Here is a 20,925-nt window from a genome sequence, read left to right as displayed (position 1 = left end):
GAGGGGTCACGACCTGATTGGCCGCCACCGCATCTGCAGACATCATGAAGGCTGCCTCCTGTGAACCAGGGAAGTGGTAAATAAACAAATGGCATCTTTTGCTCTTGCCTGTCGATTTCCCACCCAAAACGAGCCGTGATCATGGCGACCAACACGGACAAAACGGACTGGTCAGAAACGTGGACCGGAGCGAGCTTTTTGAAGCGGGGGGGGGCGCTCCCGTTTCATTGCCGGGATATTGGTGGGGGGGCTGTGCAAGTCCCCTTCATTACAATCCGTATCCGATTTCTAGGATGGACTTGCAACGTTTTCTATCGGTTCGGTGGCTGGTAGTGACAGAAAGAGATGGAGCTTGCGTATGCAAGATGCAGACAAGATCTTGGAAAGCTCGCAAGAGGGGCGGTGTTGATGATCGCACCCTCTCACCGTTGAGGGAACGGAATGCTATGACGGAACTCGCGGAGAACAACATGTTCAAATTCCCTGCTTGGCGATTCCTCCCAAGTCTCGCCCAGCGCCTCCCAAGAAAGCGTCAAGACTCTTGGAATGCAATACGAATGTCTCTTCATTCTGTTGTTTTGCTCATGAGAAATATCCATCCATCATGTATGTCGATGAAGAAATCGAATTCTCCGACAGTAGCACTGCATTGAGTAATAAGGGGTTCGACGGTCTCGGCTACGCGCTGTGAGGTTGAACTGTTAGAGCCCAGTCTGTAACACCCGGCCACGAGATAGCGGTCGACCCGCCGTTGGGCACAAGTCATGACATCTGTATCGTCGTGCACTAACATGGCGATCTCATCTCCAAGCGTGCATTAACGGGCGCTACCCTGGCAGAGACGGTTGGCAGGCATTGGCGCTTCCCGCTCCCCCCCGTGCGCTCATTACGACAGAAGACCTGCTGCACCGCGACACAAGCGCTGTGTCCCCCGTTTCCTCTCAGACCCCCCTAATCCCAAATGCTCCCTCGTCTTCCGCTTCTCTCACTCAGACTTCCATTTCCACCTCTCACCACCACATGGATTTTTGCAACCGCTTGATGATTGCAAAATCTCCTTCTTCTCACTGTCGTTTTTGAGAGAAAAGGTGGCGGAATTCTTAGCATTGGCGTAACTAGCCAACTGGTCGCCGTTGTTTGGCAGCATACTCTCGCTTTTTTTACTATTCTCCCTGCCAACAATCGACACCAAAAGCAACCCGCCTTCGATTCTCACAGCGCGCGCGCGCCTCTTCACTCGACGCCGTCTTCATTCCGCATTCTTCCCTGGTTTCCCTTCGAAATTTCTCTCAGCGCCTCGTTTAGCTGTTCTTCATCTTCCAGTCTGTTTCTTTACCAAAAATACAGGCTCTCTCTACCGACACCTGCACGCTGGCGGCTCACGGTTTTGCAAACTCGACGGACAAGGCAACGGACGACCGCAAAAGAAGCGACTGGTTCAAACCGAGTAAACAAACCAACTACGCCGCACCACTCACCCACCTCACGCCAACTCCCGACTCTCTAAAAAAGCACAGGTTGCTTAGACTGTCGCCTGTCATCTGAATCGATTGTTGGTCACCATGAGGTTATCTTTAACACGGCCCGTTGCGGCCTTCGCGTCGCTCGCGGCGCTCGTCGCACCAGCAATGGCAGAGCCGATTCTCCAGTCGAACTCGCTCAACTCTTGTCAGGAAAACTCGCTGTTCAGCGCCAGCTTGTTCAAGGTCGTCTTCACACCAAATAACAAAACAGCCAACGTCGACATTGTAGCTGTCTCGTCAGTCCAGGGCAACGTCACTTTCGATGTCGAGGTCTCGGCCTATGGTTTCCCCATCATCAAGCAAAAAGTCAGCCCATGCGATATGGGTCTGGCTGGTCTCTGTCCCATGACAGCAGGCAAGATTCCTCTCAACTTCAACCTTCCCGTTACCGGTGACGCCCTGGAACAAGTACCTGGAATCGCCTACAACTTCCCCGATCTCGACGCCACCGTAAAGGTGATTTTTACCATGACGGATGGTCCCGAGGCAGGAAACGCTGTTGCTTGCGTGGAGGCTGATATTTCCAACGGAAAGACGGTGGATTTGCTTGGTGTCAAGTGGGCTACTGCCATTGTCGCTGGTTTGGCTCTCACATCGTCGGCTATCATGTCCGGTCTCGGCCACTACAATGCCGCTTCCCACGTCGCTGCCAACGCCCTCTCGCTCTTTGGTTACTTCCAGGCCCAGGCCATGCTTGGTCTCACTGGTGTGCCTCTGCCGCCTGTTGTCATGTCGTGGACCCAGGATTTCCAGTGGAGCATGGGAATCATTCGTCTCGAGTTCATGCAGGACATCTTTACCTGGTACCAGCGCGCCACTGGTGGTACTCCGGCCACCATCTTCGACTCGCTTACGACCGTTTCCGTGCAAGTTGAGAAGCGATCTCTGGATTTTATCGAAGCTGGTATGAGCCTCGCGAAGCGCTCTGTGGCCATGATGCCGAGGAGCATCGCTGAGCCTCTCGGGCAAGCCATGAAGCGGGACCTCATGCGTCGCGCCAATATCGAGACCAGCTCCGGCAGTTACATCGTGTACGGGATCCAGCGTGTGGCCTTCCGCGCAGGCATCGAGTCGACCAACGTTTTCATGACTTGCGTGGCCTTCTTCTGCTTGATGGTCATTTTTGTCAGTCTGGCCGTGGCCGCTTTCAAGGGTGCCTGCGAGATGGCCGTCAAGAACAAGATGATGGACAGCGACAAGTTCCTCGACTTCCGCAACGGCTGGCTCACGGTCCTCAAGGGCATCTTGTTCCGTCTTACCCTCATCGGGTTCCCGTCCATGGCCATCATGTGCTTGTGGGAGTTCACCCAGAACGATTCGGCTGCCCTGATGGTCCTGGCTGTCTTTTTCCTGATCGGAATGACGACCACGCTCTGCTGGGCCGCCTTCAAGGTGATTATGATTGCCCGCCGCTCCATCGTCATGCACAACAACCCGGCCTATATCCTCTTCTCGGACCCCCAGGCACTTAACAAGTGGGGCTTCCTCTACGTGCAGTTCAGAGCCTCCGCCTACTACTTCATCCTGCCCTACCTTGGCTACTTGGGACTCAAGGCCATGTTCATCGCCTTTGCGCAGCACTCGGGAACCGTTCAGGCCGTGGGTTTTCTTATCATTGAAGCCGGCGCCCTGATTGCCGCCAGCGTTCTTCGCCCATGGATGGACAAGAGCACCAACTCTTTCAACATTGCCATCTGCGCCATCAACTTTGTCAACTCGATCTTTTTGATGATCTTCACCGAGGTCTTTAACCAGCCCAGACTCGTCACTGGCGTTGTGGGCGTCGTGTTGTGGATTGCTAATGCTTCCTTTGCGCTGGTTTTGCTGTTGATGCTCATTGTCACCACTGTCATTGTCATCTTCCGCGACAACCCGGATGGCCGTTACACCTACATGGCCGATGACAGAACCTCGTTCATGAAGTCTCAGACGCACCTCACGACGACTACCGAGCTGGACGCGCTCGCGGCCACCGCTCGCGGCGGCAAGGAGGGTTTCAACAAAGGCATGGACCTGGACGATGACGCCGAATCTATTACATCGGACTCGCTCCGGCGCCAGACCGAGAGGCTCGGCGTGCCTTCTGCTCACTCTAACCAGAGCTTTGGTGCTCACTCCAACAACAGCTTTGGCGCTCACTCCAACCAGAGCTTTGGCGCCCAGTCGAACTACAACAACCAGGGCTACGGCAACCGCCCCCAATCTCCAGCCAATCCGTCGATGCCATTCTTCCCCGCCGACGGACCTCGCAGCCCGCCGAGGTACCAAGACAACGGGTCGATGCGGGCGCCCAGTCCGTTTGATGGCTCTCCGCCCTATCGAAACCAGAACAACAGCCCAGGTCCGGGCGCCTTCCGGCAACAAAACAACGCTAGGTATGTTATCTCTGGGTGGAGAACCGATGAAACTTTGCTAACATTCAACAGCCCAAGTCCTTGGCAACGCGGTGCCGGCTACGACTAAAAAGGAGGCCTTTTTGCTTTTGCACATTCATGACCTGGGATAGGAGTTTTTGTTTTTGGCGGTTTCCGATCGCAACCGAGCAAGCGGTCAATATATAAGGGATGGGCACAGCAGCCCGAGGCCCGCACTGAGACCAAGAATGGAACAGATCCATGATACCCTACTACTTCTCGACCAACTTGCCGTGTTGGATACACGAGCGCACTATCCGACCACACGTCACTTTTTTTTGTTGTTTTTTCTACCAGGGATGCATGAAAAGGCGTCAGTTAGTTACTCGGAAAGATGAACCGGGAGGAGAGGAAGAAGAAGAAGAAGAAGATGGAGACGTATAATTTCTACTTTCATGTTCGATTTTGTGGAAGAAGAGGCAGATCTCCTGACAAGGGTCTGTTTTGTATCATACCCATCTTCGCGTGCTTTGTTAACGCTCGCATATGAGAGAGACCTGCGCCCTGGCGTTTATAGGGGAACGAGAAGGGCACGGGGTATCAAAACACGGGGGGGGGGAGGGGTGAACTGAGTCATACAGCTGGACTGGGGAGGAGAGAAGGAGGGAGATGATGTTTTCTTTTTGCTTGTTATGGTTTGTGGCTTTCTTTTCTCGTGGAATGGACTAGGGATGGGTTGGTTGGGTTAGTTCAATACATTTCTGACATCATTTTGTGTGAAGACTTGCGCTTGTGTTGGAACTCTTGATGCTGCTGGCACTCGCTTGCACTACTTACACCACTTGGACACTTTCTTCGGCATTCTACAGCCAGATATTCATCGAAATCAAGCAACCCCCTGTCGCGTGTGGAGTTTCCTCCCCCAGAACATCCTTCTCAGTAGACCCCCTTTCTTTTTACTCCCGCCTGCACTCCCTCCTTGCCTCACAAGTTGGGGCCTGTTGCCCGCCTTCTCATACCCACCACCCTGAACCATTTCCCTCCCCACCTCCCTAGCCGTAGTTGTTGCCCTCTTCGCAGCTAGAACCTCCGCCCCGATAGTCTCAAACACCCCTTGTACCCCTTCTCCCGTCCTGGCACTAACCCCCATCATACATCTAACCCCCATCTTCCCGGCCGCCTCTCTCCCCTCATCCTCGCTAACCTCTCTCTCCTTGTCATTGTCAAATTTATTCCCCACCAGCACCACTGGATAAACCCTCCTGTTGGCGCTATTGTTGGGGGATGGTGTGAGTGGGTCGAAATGCTCCAAGATGAATTCCACCACCCCTTTCGCCAACCTGAAAGAATCGGCGCTTGCCGTGTCATAGACCACAACCGCCGCCTCGGTGATGGCCAGTGCTTGCTCCAGCAATGGGTTCGAAGATGACTGATTGGAAGGGAATTCTAGCGCGTCGATGATGTATTTCTTTTTTTTGCTGTCCCCCGTTGTGGAGGGGAGGAGAAAGATGGGATGTCGGCAGCTTCCTGAGTGGGACTCCCCTGATGGTGACGTTGTTGTTGTTGCTGCTGTGGGTTGGGTGGCGGGAGGGAATGTGCCTTGCGAAAACTTCAAGTCTGTATTAGATAGCGAACAGATGGGAGGGGATAGGTGAGAAAGGGGGCGTACTCTGCTCAAAAGAGAGGATTTCCCTGCTCCTTTCGCCCCAAGGACCAACACGCGGAGTTCACCTGATGGTGGGTGGTCTTCTTTTTCTTGGGGTTGCCTGCGGTTTTGGGAAGGAAGTTGGATAGTTGCCTGTGGGGGAGGGGGTGGTCTCCTTCTGGGTTGTATTGGTCTGGTAGCGGTGGCGTCGTCGTCTGAGGAGGGGGCGTCTTGCCAGCGGAGGACGGCTTTGAGGTATTTGGCCTCTTCTGCGGTCCAGACGAAGGAGGCGACCATTTTAGTAAAATGGACAAGTCTTCTTGCTAGATGGAGTCAGGTAGGTGGTGTGGAAAAGAGATTATGGCGTTGAACAGATGGTGATGGTGTAAGGTCAGTGAGCGATACAGCAAAGATGTGGATGTTTGGAATATTGAGCTTCTATTAGGATGTCAAGGACGCCCGTCAAGACATCACATCAAGGAGCTGACATAGCCGGCGCCACTTCCCAGCTTTGAAGAATAATGCATTGACTTCGCGGCCCCCATCGCAATACCATAGGTGGGCTGAACGCATCGCTGGACGGGAGCGCATTCTGGCAAATGTCACCTGTAACAGAGGCAGGATTCGGCCGAATTTGGCAGAGGAGAGATCTCCATAGATATTCTGGTACAGGTTCTTTTGAAGAACGGTTAACCAGCTGGATATTTGGATATCTGGATATTTGGATCTTTGCTACTGGTCATCAGTCATGAGGCACAAGACATGAGCAGGCCAATCTGTTCAAGCTTCCACCATCAGCAACAGCGGGGTGATGGTAGGCAGCAAACACAAGAAAAGTGTCGTATAACGTGCCATTTATCAAAGTGATTGTGGACACCACCCACTGGAAGAAAAAAAATGACAACGGGGTTGGGTGTGATGCCGTCAGCAATACTGCGGCGTGGAACGGTGATAATTGGCATCTGGGTATCCAGATCGGGACGAATGGTGGGTGGCCAGTCATCTGAACAAGACCGTGGTCAGCGGGGGAGGATCCCGACGGTGAGATGGCGAGGCTCTGTCATGCTGGCGTGAGATTTAAGCTCGGGAGGCCCCAGCCGAGCGGCAAAGGGGGCTTCGACCTGATACACTTGTTGCTGCCATCCCATGGCTAACGCTGTGTTGCGTAGTTCAGCGGAGGGGCTGCAGTAGTCGACTCTGTTGCTGCAGGTCCGTCTATTTATCGCGTTGCGCTGTGTGGCGAGGATTGCCGATGGTGACAGTTGAAGGTTCACTGGATGCCGAGCAGCTGGGAGGGGACCGGTGACCTCAACTGCAACCTCAACTTGATTGGCTATTAATAGGCCGCCGGCAGCATTTTTCAAGTTTGGTGACGTCGGAACGATTGAAAGGTTGCAGACCGTTGATGAGACGAACTCTTGTTCACCAAGCCAAACGGTGTATGTGAACGTTGCTTATGGATGGCAGGAGAGGGGCATGATGATCGTGATGGAAAGTTGACACACCTAGGCCCGCTGAAGGGCGCTGTGGCATCTCTTGGCCCCCAGGGTTGCTAAGCTTAGACCCCAATGCAACAGAACATCGCGCTTGGGGTCAGCAATCTGCAACATCTCCCCCACCATGGCTCTGGAATCAAGAATTCGTGCTCACCCTATGCGGGGGCCTTCACATGGGGAATATATGCCCTTTCTGGAAGCCATGCGCCCTCTCCATATTCTCTTTCCGACAAAAGATCTGGTGTCGACGTGAGATGAGGCTCCAGGAGAGCTATCAAGGACAACCGCTCGGCCAAGAGATCACCCGTCCCTCAATCGCCACAGCCCATCAACCTTCAGCCCTATCGGCCTCCCGACCGAGACCCCCTTTGGCTTGTCGTTCTCTTGTGGCTCTTTTCGTCCCCAAGACTGGGGTCCCAGGCACCACTTGGACCACTCAAACACCATCTTGACCTCAGCCGCACTGGTACCTAGATTTACAAGCGCCCAGGCCTGCATATTGGCTTTCCCCTCGTCACTAGAGCCTTGTTGTCGTCACCTAACTGCCAAATCCCGACAGGTTGCCTCTGTCTTGTCGTCTTTGTTTCGTTATTTGTTCCTTTTCTCTCCGGATCTGGGTTGACTACCATGTCATGATACCTGGCAATGGATCCTTCCTACCCACCGAGACCAAGACCTCCACTCCGTTCTGCCACTTCAGGCTCTGTCAGCAGGATATCTACCGTGTCTGACATTACCGACTTTGACAACTTCCGCGACGAGACAGGGGCTGTAATCCCCCCACGGCCTTCTTTGGTGTCACTCCAGTCCAACGACAGCCTACGACAACAGTTTGGGAAACGACCCTATGGTTCTGCTGATGATGTTGGCCACACTTATGGGGGAGCCTCAACTGGATGGACGTCGTTCATGGGCAATGGAGGCGGCGCATATGAGCCAGTATCATCGCCCACCCTCATAGCACCATCTCGGAATGCCGGCCCCAGTTTTGCCCAGAGACAGCAACAACGACGCCACGATGCGATTCCGGAAGAGGAAGACGGTATTGACCTTGGGTTGATGAAGTCCGCTGCCCCGTTGGGAGGCGAGGAACCACCAGCACCCGGCCCGCGAGTCTCTAGAGCACCAACGTTCGATGTTAGCAGCGCGCTGGGCCCTGCGACAAAAGCCGATGAAGAGTTCTGGAAAGCAATACAGGAGCAAGAGGCACAGGGGAAGTTGACGGGGGGCTTGGGGAAGGGCATCAAAGCGGAAGCGACAATCACGGAAGATTATTTGCTGGCAATAACTCCCGTGACGGAACGACCCCCGAGCCGCACATTCTCCGTCTCGAGACGCAGCAGGCGGCTATCTCACACTGACACAGTGAAGAAAATGGCACAGAATGAGGCCAACAAACGCGGAGAAGTAATCGAGGTGGTCATGACAGAGGACACCAGCCCTCAGTCCAAATTTGATCTCAGCCTGGTTGGTGGCCATGATCCGAACGTGGAGGACGAGCCAGGACAGTTTGCCATGAGGCAGACGACCTTTCCAACAAACGCCAGCAAAACAGAGGTCTTTTATCCACAGCCCAACTGGAAGCCATTTTCCATGAGATGGCCGTACTTGATATGGTTGATTGTGGTGTCCATTGTTATGGCCGTATCCGTGGAAATCCTCTACCGAAGCTCTGCCCAGGACGCCCTGGTCAAATTTCAATCACCCAACGATATCTCGACCGCCCAGTACTTTGCTGTCAAGTTTCTACCGATGGCCATTGCGGTCACATATGGTGTCATGTGGCAGGTTACCAACTTTGATGTCATGCGTCTTGAGCCGTTCTATCAGCTATCCAAGGAAGGAGGAGCACTGGCGGACGAGTCCATCAACGTCGAGTATCTGACACAATTCGTCTGGCTGCGTCCATTTCGGGCCATCCACTGCAAACACTATGCTGTAGCTGTGTCGTCAACAGCCAGCTTGCTCGCCAACACATTGGTTCCTGCCCTTGGAGCCGCCTCTTTGATCATAACCCCTGACCGCAACACTCGTCTGGACCGCCCTCACATAGAAAAGAGCATCCTGATACACCACGTCTGGTCCCGTCTTTTGACAACCTTGCTCGTCATCATCGCCGCCTTTGGGTGCGTCCTATTCTATCAGCTCCAAACCCGCCGATCTGGCCTATTAGCCGACGTCAAAGGCATCGCTGGCCTCGCCGCCATGGCAACAGTCAGCCACATCCTCATGGACTTCAAAGACATGGACGTAGCCACCCACCAAGACATTCACAGCAAACTAAAAGATCATCGCTACGTCCTCCGCAACTCCTCCCTCGCCCCAGACGACACCAACCCCCCTTCCATCCAAGAACGGGAAAAATACACCAAAAACCACCTCTCTGCTAACCCCCATCCCATGATGCTCCGCCCAGCCGGGGCATACCCCTTGATATCCGGCATCTTCGCCTTCATCGCCCTCATTCCCATATTCCTCTTCACCCCCGCCACAGTCTTGACCGACCGCGCCCCCTGGTTAATAACCGTCTTGGCCGTGTGCATCAAGCTCTCCTGGGGAGCACTAGAGACAGACGTCCGCCTCATGCAACCATACTACCTCCTGTCCCAACGACACGCACCCCCAAAGACGCTAACGCTCGATTACACCGCCATGCCCTTTGGCTGGGTAGCCATCAGAGGCCTAATCAACAAACACTGGCTAGTCTTTTTCGTCGGCTTCGGCACAATCCTCACAGAGATCCTCACCGTGCTGGTAACCTCCCTAGCAACAGTCGAAGGCCGTGTTTTCATCTCCTCCGCCCCCACAGCCGCCGCCACCTCGTCGGATCTCAACGCCGGACAGGAGACAATTCCATCTTTCTGGATAAGCTTCACGCTTGCTCTGTTGATTCTGTTGTATATGGGGGTGTTGAGTGTCGTTACCCATTTGAAACGGAGGAGGGTGTTCTTGCCGAGGCAGCCGAATACTATTGCGAGTGTGCTGGCTTACATACACCAGAGCAAGATGCTTTATGACTTTGTGGGGACGGCCAAGTTTGGGAATAGGGAGATGGAGGGGTGGCTGGAGGGGGTGGGGAAGAGGTATGGGCTGGGGTGGTTTAGGGGAAGGGATGGGCAGAGTCATTGTGGGGTTGATGAGGAGGAGCTGGTGAGTGAGTGGAGGGTTGGGTATGATTACAGTCGGGCGACGAGGCCTTGGGAGGAGGAGGGGAGGAATTGGTTGTAGAGTTTTGCTTGGTGTGTGTGTGTGTGTGTGTGTGTGTGGGGGGGGTGAGGTTGTGGTTTAGTTGAGGGTGAGATAATGCTAATTTGATGATGAATGCGATGAACAAGCTATCTGGAAAGGGTGATGTCGTTGTGATTATGTCTTGGTAAAATACAGGCTAGGTACCCCGGCAATTGCATTTTTTGCCGACTTGTTCGATATATACGTGAATCTACACTTCTAGTGGATACATAGAGCTGGGGTAGGTGGTACAACAAGCTCGAGGAGATGACATTTGAAACTGGGATGGGCCATAACAGCAAAGCTAGGATAGATAGTCTTGTAGTCTCAAAAAACTGAGTGTTATCAATCAAACCCGAGCTTCCAATAGACTTTAAATGCTGGGATAAAAGATGTTTAAAAGCTTGGATAGACGGCATGGAAAGGTTAGGAAGTGTTGAAACCATGTTTCTTTCACGAACGGAATTTTCACTTTTGACACACTGGAAACAATGACACGATCTCTAGGATGTTTTATCACCTTTCAAGGGTCCCTCGGATAAGCTGATGTTAGTGTGCCTGTCCCTCTGTCGACAACATAGCTGTCTTTACAGGGGATCTGCAGCTAGACACGTATATGAGAACTGTTTGACATCTGTATGTAGGCCATCATGACTTTTGGAGCTAGTCCAGGCCTTCAAAGTAATTGGCTAAAAGCTGAAATTACGAGATATAAACCCACAAATGTGGCTGTTCTCTTCAGCTGAAGAGAATATAGTACAAAGACGCGTGGCATCAGATCACTGCGGTGGCCAGCAGTCCACCACCTAGATATGACGCTAGCGATCTCTTACAGAGGTGTACACCAAAATGTCTGATTGGTTCTCCCATCATCTCATCGCTCTTTGAGCAACCATCAATGTTGACGATGGGATCTTAGGTGTATGTAGGTAGTCCCTGCATACCATACATGCAAAGTCCCTTTGTCATCTTCAACGCCTTCCCGATGCCACCTCCCACTGCCAACTCTTTCATCAAACATGATCTCACCTCTTTTACCAACCACCTCATCCAAAAAAAAAAAATCACAAAAAAACCAGATGACATCCCGCCCAAAAACAGGGCCGCCCGCTTCCTTGCCCGCCAAGCAGTTCATAAGTGCTTTGCCAAGCCCAATGTGACACAGCCCCGGATTCCTGCTACGTCATCAGCCCGATCGCCAATCACGCTCCTCCACAGATTCTCAGACACACAGAAGAGAACATACTGGGCTTTTCTGGTTGGTCAGGCCGATGGGTGAGGCCCCTTGCCGATTTCCCGCGATGCGGCATGGCTGAGAAGGGCTGGGCAGGCTGATGACGTCGGCCTTCATTAGGTGTGAATGTGGTTGAGTGTTCCTTGCTGGGCTGGTGGGTTTCCATGTTTCAGGGTGTGGGCCTTATGGGACAAATACAAGAAAGACATTCCAGCTGCTCTGGATGGTGGATGAATTTCCCTTTCTTCTCATCATCCGGTGATTTTGATACGTTTATACGTTTGTCCTACAACAGTCAGGCTCTTCAAGATGGCCCGGACAGGCTTCATCCACCACTTTGGCACCTTCTTGCTGTTTTCAGCCACCGTCTTGCTGATCATCACCTGCATCTCGGCCCCAGTAGTGAGATCTATCGCTCTCCTCAAGGTCGAGCTCCCTGGCGGCGGGACCAACAATGGCGGGTTCAACTTCCTGCCCGATCTTGCTGATGGGGAGAGTGGACGGAACGGAAACGATCCCTCGGTTACGTTTGGTGTTTTTGGGTATTGTTTGAATGATGTCTTTGGGTAAGTTGACCTCCTCTCTTCACTCCACCGCTCACCCCATGATGCTAAATGACGAGTGAAAAACAGAGGCCAATGCCCCCGCCGCCTCGGGTACTCCCCCCTCGGCATCATCCAGGGCCTCGTCGGCCCCAACCGTGGACAGTCGGGCAACCCCAACTTCTCCCCCGAGCAGACCTTTGGCGAGTTCTACTCTGACAACTCGGTGCGCACCTCGCGCGCGCTCACAAAGGCCATGGTCCTCCACCCCATCGCCGCGGCCTTCAACTTTATCGCTTTTATCCTTGCGCTGGGCGCGGGTATGGTTGGGTCGCTGCTGGCGTCTCTTGTTGCTGTCTTGGCCTTTATCATCACGGCTGTGACCTGCATCATTGACTTTGTCCTGTTTGGCATTGTGAGGAGCAATCTGAGCAATGGGTGGGATAGTGACGATGAGGATAGCTTGGGGTTGCAGGTGGAGAGGGTTTACTATGATAATGCTGCCTGGATGACGCTCGCGGCTGCGGTGTTGAGCTTGGTCGGTGCTGTTGTTGTTTTCTTCAGCTGCTGCAGTGGAAGGATTCATAAGAGGAGGGAGAGGAAGAGGGCTGTGAAGGGGGAGGTGCCGGCTACTGATTATGGGACTCCTGTTGCGCCCAGGAGGCGGAGATGGTTCTAAGGGTCCGAGGATGTCCTGATGATTAACACTGGTGTAGAGGGGAGAGTGGTGAGAAGGAGTAATGAGTCGATGATGTGAGAGCGGAAGGCGAGAGGAGAGGAAGTGGTGGATGGGGGGTTTACTCTTCTATATGATACCAATGTCTGTTATGTAATAATTGGGGTTGGATGTTTTTATTTCACACGACGATACATACTTGATATTATGAACTCGCTCTGGCCCTGGTTTATCTGTGATGTTGACATTTCAGATGTGTTATGGAGACTTCAAGAAGGTAGTGCAGGTACGGCGAAGTTTACTTGGTTAAAATCAAGAGTTCATCCTTTCAATTCATTGATCAGCGGCTGTAGTGTAAGATCTGAGCATCATTGCATCTCCCTCACAAGCCGAGGAGGTCCTGGAGTGGCCGACGACACAAAAAAAGTGTTGGACGTTGAGACCATGGCGATTTTCTCAGCGGAGTGGGGCCAGCCGAATGTTTGAAATCTTTGTGCGCTGATTGGCGAAAGGCAGCGGAAGAAGACCGGGGGTGGAGCAACCCCGCCAATTCCCGAGGCCGAGAGTCGAGAGTGCACGAAACCAGATTGGGGCATCGCACGCCTAATGGTTTGCTGTCACCTGCCTGTGAAGAGACGCAACTTTCTTCGGCGTTCGCTGTCCTTGATCCCGCCTCGGGCCCAGATTTCCGGAGGCGACATTTTCTTCTCATTTATATACAGATTGTGCCTTTCTTCCTCCCACTCCGAATGCTGCCCTGACCTACCGATCGACCGACTGCCAATCTGTTGAGCCTGTCAGGAAACACCAGACCCTTCCAGCCCGCCCCAAAAATCCAGCCATCAATCACTGTCGCATCGCGGCGGCGGACCTCGCTCTCTCTCCTCGTGCGGCACGGCCCCTGACGGCTCAATCGGCGGTGGTCCTGAGAGAATACGTTTCAGTTCGAGAATTCCTTCAACTACGGCCGAGAACACTTGATTGACTCACGTCACTCTTTGATCGGTCGCCCGCTTACACTCTTTTTCAACTCCTCCAACTTTGCCACACATTGCTGTTGCCATCGTCCAATATGTCTTTCTCTAGCCTCGTTCAGGACTTGTCCCTCCGCGACAACGGTGTAGCGCGCAGACGAGGTGACGCCTCCGTTTCGACCGTCAACGACACTGCTTCCCGCACATCGCACATCTCGAGAGCCATGTCGTACGCCAGCACTACTGCCACAAGTGTCAGCATCTCTGGTGATATCTCGAGTCAGCTGCATGCTGGTTACAGCCATCCTCTTGCGCGGTCATGGCAGGCCGAGCGCCAATTGACCAAGGTGCGCCTTTTTGGGATTGCTCGTCCCCGCAAATATCAGCTGACGCCTTTTGTTTCTTAGTCCATGCTCATCTACCCTCTTTTCGTGTCTGATCAAGACGATGAGGAGGTGCTTATTCCCTCTCTCCCGGGCCAATACCGCCGCGGTGTCAACAGGCTTATTCCGTACCTTGAGCCGCTCGTCCAGAAAGGTCTCCGTTCCGTCATTCTGTTCGGTGTGCCATTGAGACCAGGGACCAAGGACGCCCTTGGCACCTCCGCCGACGACCCGCAAGGTCCCGTCATTCGCAGCATCCAGCTTCTGCGCCAAAGATTCCCCCATCTTTATATCGTTGCCGATGTCTGCCTTTGCGAGTACACTTCCCATGGCCACTGCGGTATCTTGAGGGACGATGGCAGCCTGAACAACCAGCTGTCTGTTGACCGTATCTCCGACGTTGCGGTCTCGTACGCTCGGGCTGGCGCTCACTGCGTTGCGCCTTCAGACATGAACGACGGCCGCATCCGAGCCATCAAGCTCAAGCTGATTGAGGAGGGTATTGTGCACAATGTGACGCTTATGTCGTATGCTGCCAAATTTTCCGGATGTCTTTACGGACCCTTCCGCGATGCTGCTGGCTCGGCGCCCTCGTTTGGTGACCGCAGATGCTACCAGCTCCCCCCTGGAGGCCGTGGCCTCGCTCGCCGGGCCATCATCCGTGATATCAGCGAGGGAGCCGATATCATCATGGTCAAGCCGGCTTCTCAGTACCTGGACGTTATCAGCGATGCTAAGGAGCTCGGCAAGGACCTGCCCATTGCGGCCTACCAGGTCAGCGGCGAGTTTGCCATGATTCATGCGGCGGCCAAGGCTGGTGTTTTTGACCTCAAGGCCATGGCGTTTGAGAGCACAGAGGGCATTCTCAGGGCGGGAGCAACCATCATCATCAGCTACTTCACACCAGAATTCCTGGACTGGCTGAGCAATTGAGCGGGTGTCAGAATGATACACACAGGAGCGGGCACGGAGTCTGGGCGTTTTGGGAGCACATGGATTAGAGCCGGGAGTTTTCATAGCTGTGACGTTAAACCAAAAAGTAGTTTCTCCAGGAGTTGCGTAGGTACTATGTTTGGAGCAGCACGACTGATCCTAGACGCGCCTCTTGCTGCAGGCGCACCGACAATGTTATTCATATCTCTTCTCTGCGTCTTGACTGTTGCTGATGGATACTGATGGATACAGGGGACCCACAGACACAGTTCGGACTTTTGAGGGCATACCTCGGAATGCCCGGCTCTGTTCTCCAGGCTCTGGATCGAGCGGCACTCGGCGGCAGTGGAACAAGAGGAGAAGGGGAGATCGGGATGTGGGGGTCCGGGGAACAACGGTGGGGCGACCCGAATGCTTGGTTCAACGTTCAGGCCCATGGCCCCCTGGATTGGTAAACCTTATTTCGTCCTCGCTCTTGTTGCCTGAGAGACTTGACTTGACCTGACTGGCTGATATTGGATAGCAATCGGTCTTATCCCCACAAGCGAGCACTATGCTTCCTTTCATGATGGACCTGTTTGATCCCCCAAGGACCATCCATTGTGTGTGGTTTTGCTGGCATGATGTTGGGCGAATCAAGACCTCATCATGAACATCAGTCAACATACCCCCTCATGTAGAGACTCTAGCCTTGTGCTGCAGATATCTCGGATGAAACGCCAGGAACCGAAAATAACCGGCGGAAGGGTACGACTGTTGGTGACCATGGAGAGTTGACGCTAGATGCTAGCCACCGTTTCGTCTTGGTTAGCCCCCTTTTCTCTCGGCATGGCAAGAGGTTGGGTTATTTCTGTAGGTTCATATCATCTCAATGTCTTCTGTTCTTCCTCTCATTTATTTTCCTTCTGTGTTTCGTTCTCTTGTCAGTTAGAGCCGTGATTATCTCTTCTTCATTTTCGAATCGCAAACCATCCTCAGCCGGCTGGTCAAATACTCGGTGCCGTCTGGGTCCTGTACCCGTTTTTCCCCTGACCGGAAACAACAAGCAAATCATGGCGGGATACACCCCCCTCACATACCAGGAAACCCTCAGCCTCCCTTCTTCTTCTTCTTCTTCTTCTTCTTCCTCTTCATCCTCTTCATCCTCCTCCTCATCATCATCATCATTTGACGAAACAGAGAAGTTCATCCCCTACCTCGAAACACACGACCCCCTTTTCACCCTCCCGCCACCATCCCCCTTGCCTCCCTGTCACCGCCCACCACGCTCCCTTTTGAAACGCACCCTCATCTTCTTACTACCCTCCTTCCTTCAACCAGGCTACGTCCCACCAATCCCCAAGTCTCCCACCGCCTACCTCGACGGCATCCGTGGCCTGGCCGCTTTATTTGTCTTCTTCTGCCACTACCTCTACACCTGCTACACCATCGCCACCGGGTACGGGTATGTCCCCCCACCTCCCTCCCTCGACGACAGCGACGGTGACTTCCACAATGCATCCTCCTCCGGCCCCTACAACGAATCCCCCTTCCACAGCAGCACCACCACCACCACCTCCCTCCCCCCCAACCCCTACACACCAGACCACCTCCACCCTTTCAAGCTCCCCTTCATCCGCCTTTTGTACTCCGGCCCCCCGATGGTGGCCGTGTTTTTCGTCATCTCGGGCTACGCTCTATCCCTCAAGCCCCTCACCCTCCTCGCCTCCCAAAACTGCTCGGCCTTCTCCACCGCCCTATCGAGCCTCATCTTCCGGCGCTGCCTCCGCCTGTTCCTCCCGCCGGCGATCTCCGCTTTCTTCATCGTCATCCTCACCCGGATGGGTGCCTACACCGCCATGTGTGACTTTGCGCACGATGAGGTCTACGTTCGGAATGTTCAAGAGACCCACTATGAGGCGCTGAACTCGACGGCAGAGCAGATGCTGGACTGGGGAAAGGGGGTGGGGGAGTTTGTGCATGTCTGGGATTGGGAGGTGGCGGGCGGGCTGACGAGGATGGATGTTCACCTCTGGACTATACCTGTCGAGTTTAGGGCTAGCATGATTTTGTTTTTGGTGCTCGTCGGGACGGCGAGGGTGAAGAGGGGGGTGAGGCGGTGGCTTGTGGGGGGAGGGGTGGTGGGGTATTGTTTTGGGAGCGGGAGGTGGGAGGTGGTGCTTTTCTTGTGGGGGATGGGGTTGGCGGAGCGGGATGTGTGGAGCAAGGACAGGAAGAGAAAGCAAGGAGGGGGGTGGGGGTGGGTGGTGGTGAGTCTGGTGGGGTTGTGGTTCATGAGCCAGCCTGATGTGGGGAGCGAGAGGACGCCTGGGTGGGTGACGCTTACGAACATGATACCGGGGTGGTGGGAGGAGGAGGAGAGGTATAGGTACTATCAGAGCCTCGGGGCGGGGTTGTTTGTGATGGCTGTGGGGAGGTGTAAGGGGTGGCAGGGGTTTTTTGCCTGGGGACCGGTGCAGTATCTGGGACGGATTAGCTATGCGATGTACTTGATGCACGGGCCGGTGTTGCATACGTTTGGGTATGCTGTTGAGAGGTTTGTCTGGACAAGGATCACGGGGGTGGAGACGGAGGGGAGGTATGACCTGGGCTTTGGTCTGGCGGCTCTGGTCATTGTCCCGGCGGTGATCTGGGTGTCGGATATATTCTGGAGGGGGGTGGATGCCCCGGTCGTGAGGTTCGCGAGATGGGTGGAAGGGGTGTGTTCTGTCAAGGAGTGACGTGGCGGGGGGGGGGGAGGGGGGTGGGTTTGATGATTGGATTTTATGTGCTACGTTGCTTTTGTAAGAATGGGTTGGGAGTTTGGTAGCAGGTGATGTCGTCTGTCATGGATATTGCTTGCTTACACAATAATGCCGCCATAATGTTTCACCACTGCAAATGAAGACATGTAAGCTTCCACTGACATTGATGTAGTTATCTGTCTCCAGGCCAAGCACTTTATTTTCTGGTGTTATGGATTGTCTTTTATCTTAACGTCTGGTACCCCTCATTGCTTGACTCAACGTCTTGAAGGACTGACTATCAAGGTCTTGGAAACCTGTTTCAAACACCAAAGTCTTCAAAGTTTTTTTTTCTTTTTTTTTTTCTCAAAGTCTAGAAAACATGAAAATGCAATGCACCGTCCAAGGGTTTGTTATGTTACACAACCAATGTGTAAAAAGTGCAGTAAATCCCACTCATGAAGCTCAGTTGTGTTAGCGGTAAATAGGTTGAATTTGGTCTCAAATAAAGAAACTATCCCAACTGTTAAAATAATACAAGGAGTGTCTTTTCTGTCTCGTAGTTTCTCTTCTCTTTCTTAGTCTGTCATTGCTGTGGTTTGTTTTGTTTTGTTTTGTTTTGTTTTGTTTTGTTTTGTTTTGTTTTGTTTTGTTTTGTTTTGTTTTGTTTTGTTTTGTTTTGTTTTGTTGTGTGTGTGTGTGTGTGTGTCCCAAAATTCCACCAAAATGAAGCGAAAGGGCTCTCTGATATCAATAAAAACTGTTAACCGTGAACAAACATACCCATAACAAAAAAGAATAACAAGAAACCCCATATCCAAGAGAACATCCCGGCCATTCAAAACGCCCTTTGAAATCAAAGTTAAAGAAAATAACTCTCGGCCGGCTGTCAGCCTTGATTACCCCCTCGGTTTTACACCCCCAAAGTCAACCCCTCCTCCACCTCCTCCAACCGTTTCAAATCCCCCCCCGCCGCCTCCACCGCCCTCGCCAACCGCTCTTTAAACTCTCTCGCCTTCTCCTTCGCCTCCTTCTCTCTGCGCAACTTTGTCTTGCTGCTCCCGCTCGGCGCGACCCCTGTCATGAGGAGCTGCTTGTCGTTCGGCGTGTAGTTCACAAATGACCCCCCTCCACCACCATTATGCTCCACACCACCCATACCAGCCAGTGCCGCAAGCGACGAACACGACGCTGTCCGGCGCGTGGATTTATGTCCTCGCGACGATTGGGAAGGAGAGGCGAGAGAATGGAGGTTAATCTGCGATGAGGAATGCGAGACCCGACGGCCGGTCCAGGAGCGGCGTTTTCTTATTGCGGCGGAGGATGATTGGGAAGTAGAAGGGGGGTCGAGGAGGGTGCCTGAGGGGAGGGTGGTCATGCTTGTTGATCTCCGGTGTGATCTACCGCCAGTGGGGATAGGTTTGGAAGAGGAGGTGGTGGTTGTTGTTGTTGGGGAGGGGGTTGTTGACGAGCCGGAGACGACGGTGCGAGTTTTCCTTGGGGACATGCCCGGGCCGGAGGTGGTATAGTGGTGGTGGCGGGCTCCTGAAGAAGGGGCGCGGGGTTTGGGACGCCGGGAGGAGGAGGAGGAGGAGGATGATGATTGTTGCTGTTGCATCTGGGCGCGGTACTGAGGGTGGAGGACTGCAGAGTTGGGCCCGCGGGGTTGGGGCATGTGAAGCATTAGGTTTTGGGAGACGGAAAAGTCTTCTGCTCCGGGGGGGTACTCGAAGGAGTTTGGGGGAAGTGCATAGCCAAATTGAGGGAGGCGTCACGGGGGTTGGTGGTGGTGGAGGAGGTGGTGGGAGGGAAAAGGTTGGTTATCGGGTCGGTGTCCATTGCGTCGATGCTGGTTGTGTCCCACCAGTTGGTGTTGATTTCGCCATTGGGAGACAACACGAAGCCTGGGGATGTGACGGGGAGTTGCCAGGAGGCTGGGATGCTATCGATCAGGGGGGTTTGCAGTGGCGTATGGGGCATGTTGTTGCTGTTGTTGTTCATTGGTAATGGAGCGGCGAATTGTCCCCCTCTCAGGAATTGGCCGGTTAGAAAAGGGTCGTCGATGAAACCGTTAACGAAATTCATATTATTATTGTTGTTGTTGCTGCCATTCATCAGTTTATCACCACTGATGGTCTGTGGCTGCGATGAGGTAGGCACCGCACCGGTCAGTGGTGGAGAAAGGGGTAGTTGTGATTTGGTGAGATTCAGATTGACAGGTCTTGGTCGACCTGGCCGAGGCTTTGCTGTCCCTCCTCCCATCTGGGCAGAAGAAATGACGGGAGTCGAAATGGATTCTTGCTTGATCTCCATATGTTGCTGTTTTGACTTGCCCTGAAGTGTGGAAGCCGCTTTGCTGCGGAATCTCGAACAGAAAGCCCCTAGGCGACTAGTCTTCTTGGGACTGCTTGCCAGAGGAGTGGGCGAGGGAGGAACAGAAGCGGCTGGCTGAGGCACTTCGACTTTTGTCGCGCGCATCGACAGCCCCTCGAGCTTGAGAAGCTCCGAGTCTGACACAGTTCCTCCACCGAGAGCTTCTCCAAACCCGCTGGTGGTATAGGTTAGGCCGTCAACCTCGGTATCCGGTTTGATCTTGAGGTTCCCAATATTGGTCGTCGATCGTTGAAGTCGCTGTGCCTGTTGCTGGTGAAACTGACGAGGATGGGCAATGATAGGGGAGTTGACGGCACCCTGCCAGCCACCGGCAGGCAAACTGTGGCCATTGACGTTGCCGTGGATGGCTCCCGGTGGCCCGAAGTTCCCGTGAGTCCCAGCCGCCCGCCCGCTGACTGAGCCAGTCTCGGCGGCGATGGGCATCGACAGTGATGGTTCGATGGACAAGAGCCGTGGCGACATGGGCAGGCCAGAAGCGCCGCAAAACTGGCCGAGGCCGCCGCCTCCTTCTGCGGTAGTTTCCGAGTCGGAGCCATCGAGCATGACAAATTGGTCAAAGAAATCGGTCGATCCTGCCTCGTCCATGTCATGACTGTAGAAGCTGCCGCTTTGTTTGTTCCCCGCGAGGGGTAGGCCGCCAGTCACGAAAGCCACGCCCTCGACGCCAGCCATTGTTTGTCGTGGTCGGTAGCGAATCGCAGTCTGGTCGAGTCGGCGCCGTAGGTCCTGCTGCTATGGAGCTCTGGTGCTGGTGCTGTGCGGTGTGTGTCTTCTGGTAACGAGTGTTTGACTGTTCCAGTATGCCATATTGGGGGCAAAG

At 53.7% G+C, this 20,925-nt stretch overlaps 7 protein-coding genes across 7 annotated transcripts; 5 read left to right on the top strand and 2 right to left on the bottom strand.

The window, feature by feature from the left end:
• Positions 1 to 838: 838 nt before the first annotated feature.
• On the top strand, positions 839 to 4,458 carry FLC3_1 (putative flavin carrier protein 3). Its single transcript, XM_062943845.1, has 2 exons — positions 839 to 3,898; positions 3,950 to 4,458. Exons 1-2 carry the CDS (start codon positions 1,563 to 1,565, stop codon positions 3,984 to 3,986), a joined length of 2,373 nt encoding a protein of 790 aa, XP_062802600.1. The 5' UTR covers positions 839 to 1,562; the 3' UTR covers positions 3,987 to 4,458.
• An 86-nt stretch (positions 4,459 to 4,544) lies between these two features.
• On the bottom strand, positions 4,545 to 6,305 carry QC764_201393 (uncharacterized protein). Its single transcript, XM_062943844.1, has 2 exons — positions 5,547 to 6,305; positions 4,545 to 5,486 (listed from the first exon to the last, which is right to left on the bottom strand). The coding sequence occupies exons 1-2, from the start codon at positions 5,817 to 5,819 to the stop codon at positions 4,764 to 4,766; spliced, it is 996 nt and encodes a 331-aa protein (XP_062802599.1). The 5' UTR covers positions 5,820 to 6,305; the 3' UTR covers positions 4,545 to 4,763.
• Positions 6,306 to 7,663: 1,358 nt separating this feature from the next.
• Positions 7,664 to 10,246, top strand: QC764_201390 (uncharacterized protein; the record flags this gene model as incomplete). The annotated part of the gene is made up of 1 exon (XM_062943843.1): positions 7,664 to 10,246. The coding sequence occupies one exon, from the start codon at positions 7,664 to 7,666 to the stop codon at positions 10,244 to 10,246; it is 2,583 nt and encodes an 860-aa protein (XP_062802598.1).
• A 1,068-nt stretch (positions 10,247 to 11,314) lies between these two features.
• QC764_201380 (uncharacterized protein) lies at positions 11,315 to 12,991 on the top strand. The gene is made up of 2 exons (XM_062943842.1): positions 11,315 to 12,046; positions 12,113 to 12,991. The coding sequence occupies exons 1-2, from the start codon at positions 11,790 to 11,792 to the stop codon at positions 12,699 to 12,701; spliced, it is 846 nt and encodes a 281-aa protein (XP_062802597.1). The 5' UTR covers positions 11,315 to 11,789; the 3' UTR covers positions 12,702 to 12,991.
• Positions 12,992 to 13,293: 302 nt separating this feature from the next.
• HEM2 (Aminolevulinate dehydratase) lies at positions 13,294 to 14,988 on the top strand (the record flags this gene model as incomplete). The annotated part of the gene is made up of 2 exons (XM_062943841.1): positions 13,294 to 14,019; positions 14,080 to 14,988. Exons 1-2 carry the CDS (start codon positions 13,771 to 13,773, stop codon positions 14,986 to 14,988), a joined length of 1,158 nt encoding a protein of 385 aa, XP_062802596.1. The 5' UTR covers positions 13,294 to 13,770.
• A 12-nt stretch (positions 14,989 to 15,000) lies between these two features.
• On the top strand, positions 15,001 to 17,708 carry QC764_201360 (uncharacterized protein; the record flags this gene model as incomplete). Its single annotated transcript, XM_062943840.1, has 3 exons — positions 15,001 to 15,182; positions 15,306 to 15,439; positions 15,967 to 17,708. The coding sequence occupies 3 exons, from the start codon at positions 15,001 to 15,003 to the stop codon at positions 17,706 to 17,708; spliced, it is 2,058 nt and encodes a 685-aa protein (XP_062802595.1).
• Positions 17,709 to 18,624: 916 nt separating this feature from the next.
• On the bottom strand, positions 18,625 to 20,777 carry QC764_201350 (uncharacterized protein; the record flags this gene model as incomplete). Its single annotated transcript, XM_062943839.1, has 2 exons — positions 18,625 to 19,355; positions 19,439 to 20,777. The coding sequence occupies 2 exons, from the start codon at positions 20,775 to 20,777 to the stop codon at positions 18,625 to 18,627; spliced, it is 2,070 nt and encodes a 689-aa protein (XP_062802594.1).
• Between the last annotated feature and the right edge of the window lie 148 nt (positions 20,778 to 20,925).

This window comes from Podospora pseudoanserina, chromosome 2, assembly GCF_035222485.1.
Source record: "Podospora pseudoanserina strain CBS 124.78 chromosome 2, whole genome shotgun sequence".
In the NCBI taxonomy this organism is placed as follows: Eukaryota; Fungi; Ascomycota; class Sordariomycetes; order Sordariales; family Podosporaceae; genus Podospora; species Podospora pseudoanserina.
The sequence above is the reverse complement of the archived record's forward strand: the minus strand, read 5'-3'. Positions and strand labels throughout refer to the sequence as shown.

Excerpts from the sequence above, each read along its gene's own strand:
- FLC3_1 (XM_062943845.1), top strand. The coding sequence starts at position 1,563 with ATGAGGTTATCTTTAACACGGCCCGTTGCGGCCTTCGCGTCGCTCGCG. Across the intron at positions 3,899-3,949 it reads CGGCAACAAAACAACGCTAG|CCCAAGTCCTTGGCAACGCG; the intron begins GTATGTTATCTC and ends AACATTCAACAG.
- QC764_201393 (XM_062943844.1), bottom strand. The coding sequence starts at position 5,819 with ATGGTCGCCTCCTTCGTCTGGACCGCAGAAGAGGCCAAATACCTCAAA. Across the intron at positions 5,487-5,546 it reads AATCCTCTCTTTTGAGCAGA|TTTTCGCAAGGCACATTCCC; the intron begins GTACGCCCCCTT and ends ACAGACTTGAAG.
- QC764_201380 (XM_062943842.1), top strand. The coding sequence starts at position 11,790 with ATGGCCCGGACAGGCTTCATCCACCACTTTGGCACCTTCTTGCTGTTT. Across the intron at positions 12,047-12,112 it reads TGTTTGAATGATGTCTTTGG|AGGCCAATGCCCCCGCCGCC; the intron begins GTAAGTTGACCT and ends AGTGAAAAACAG.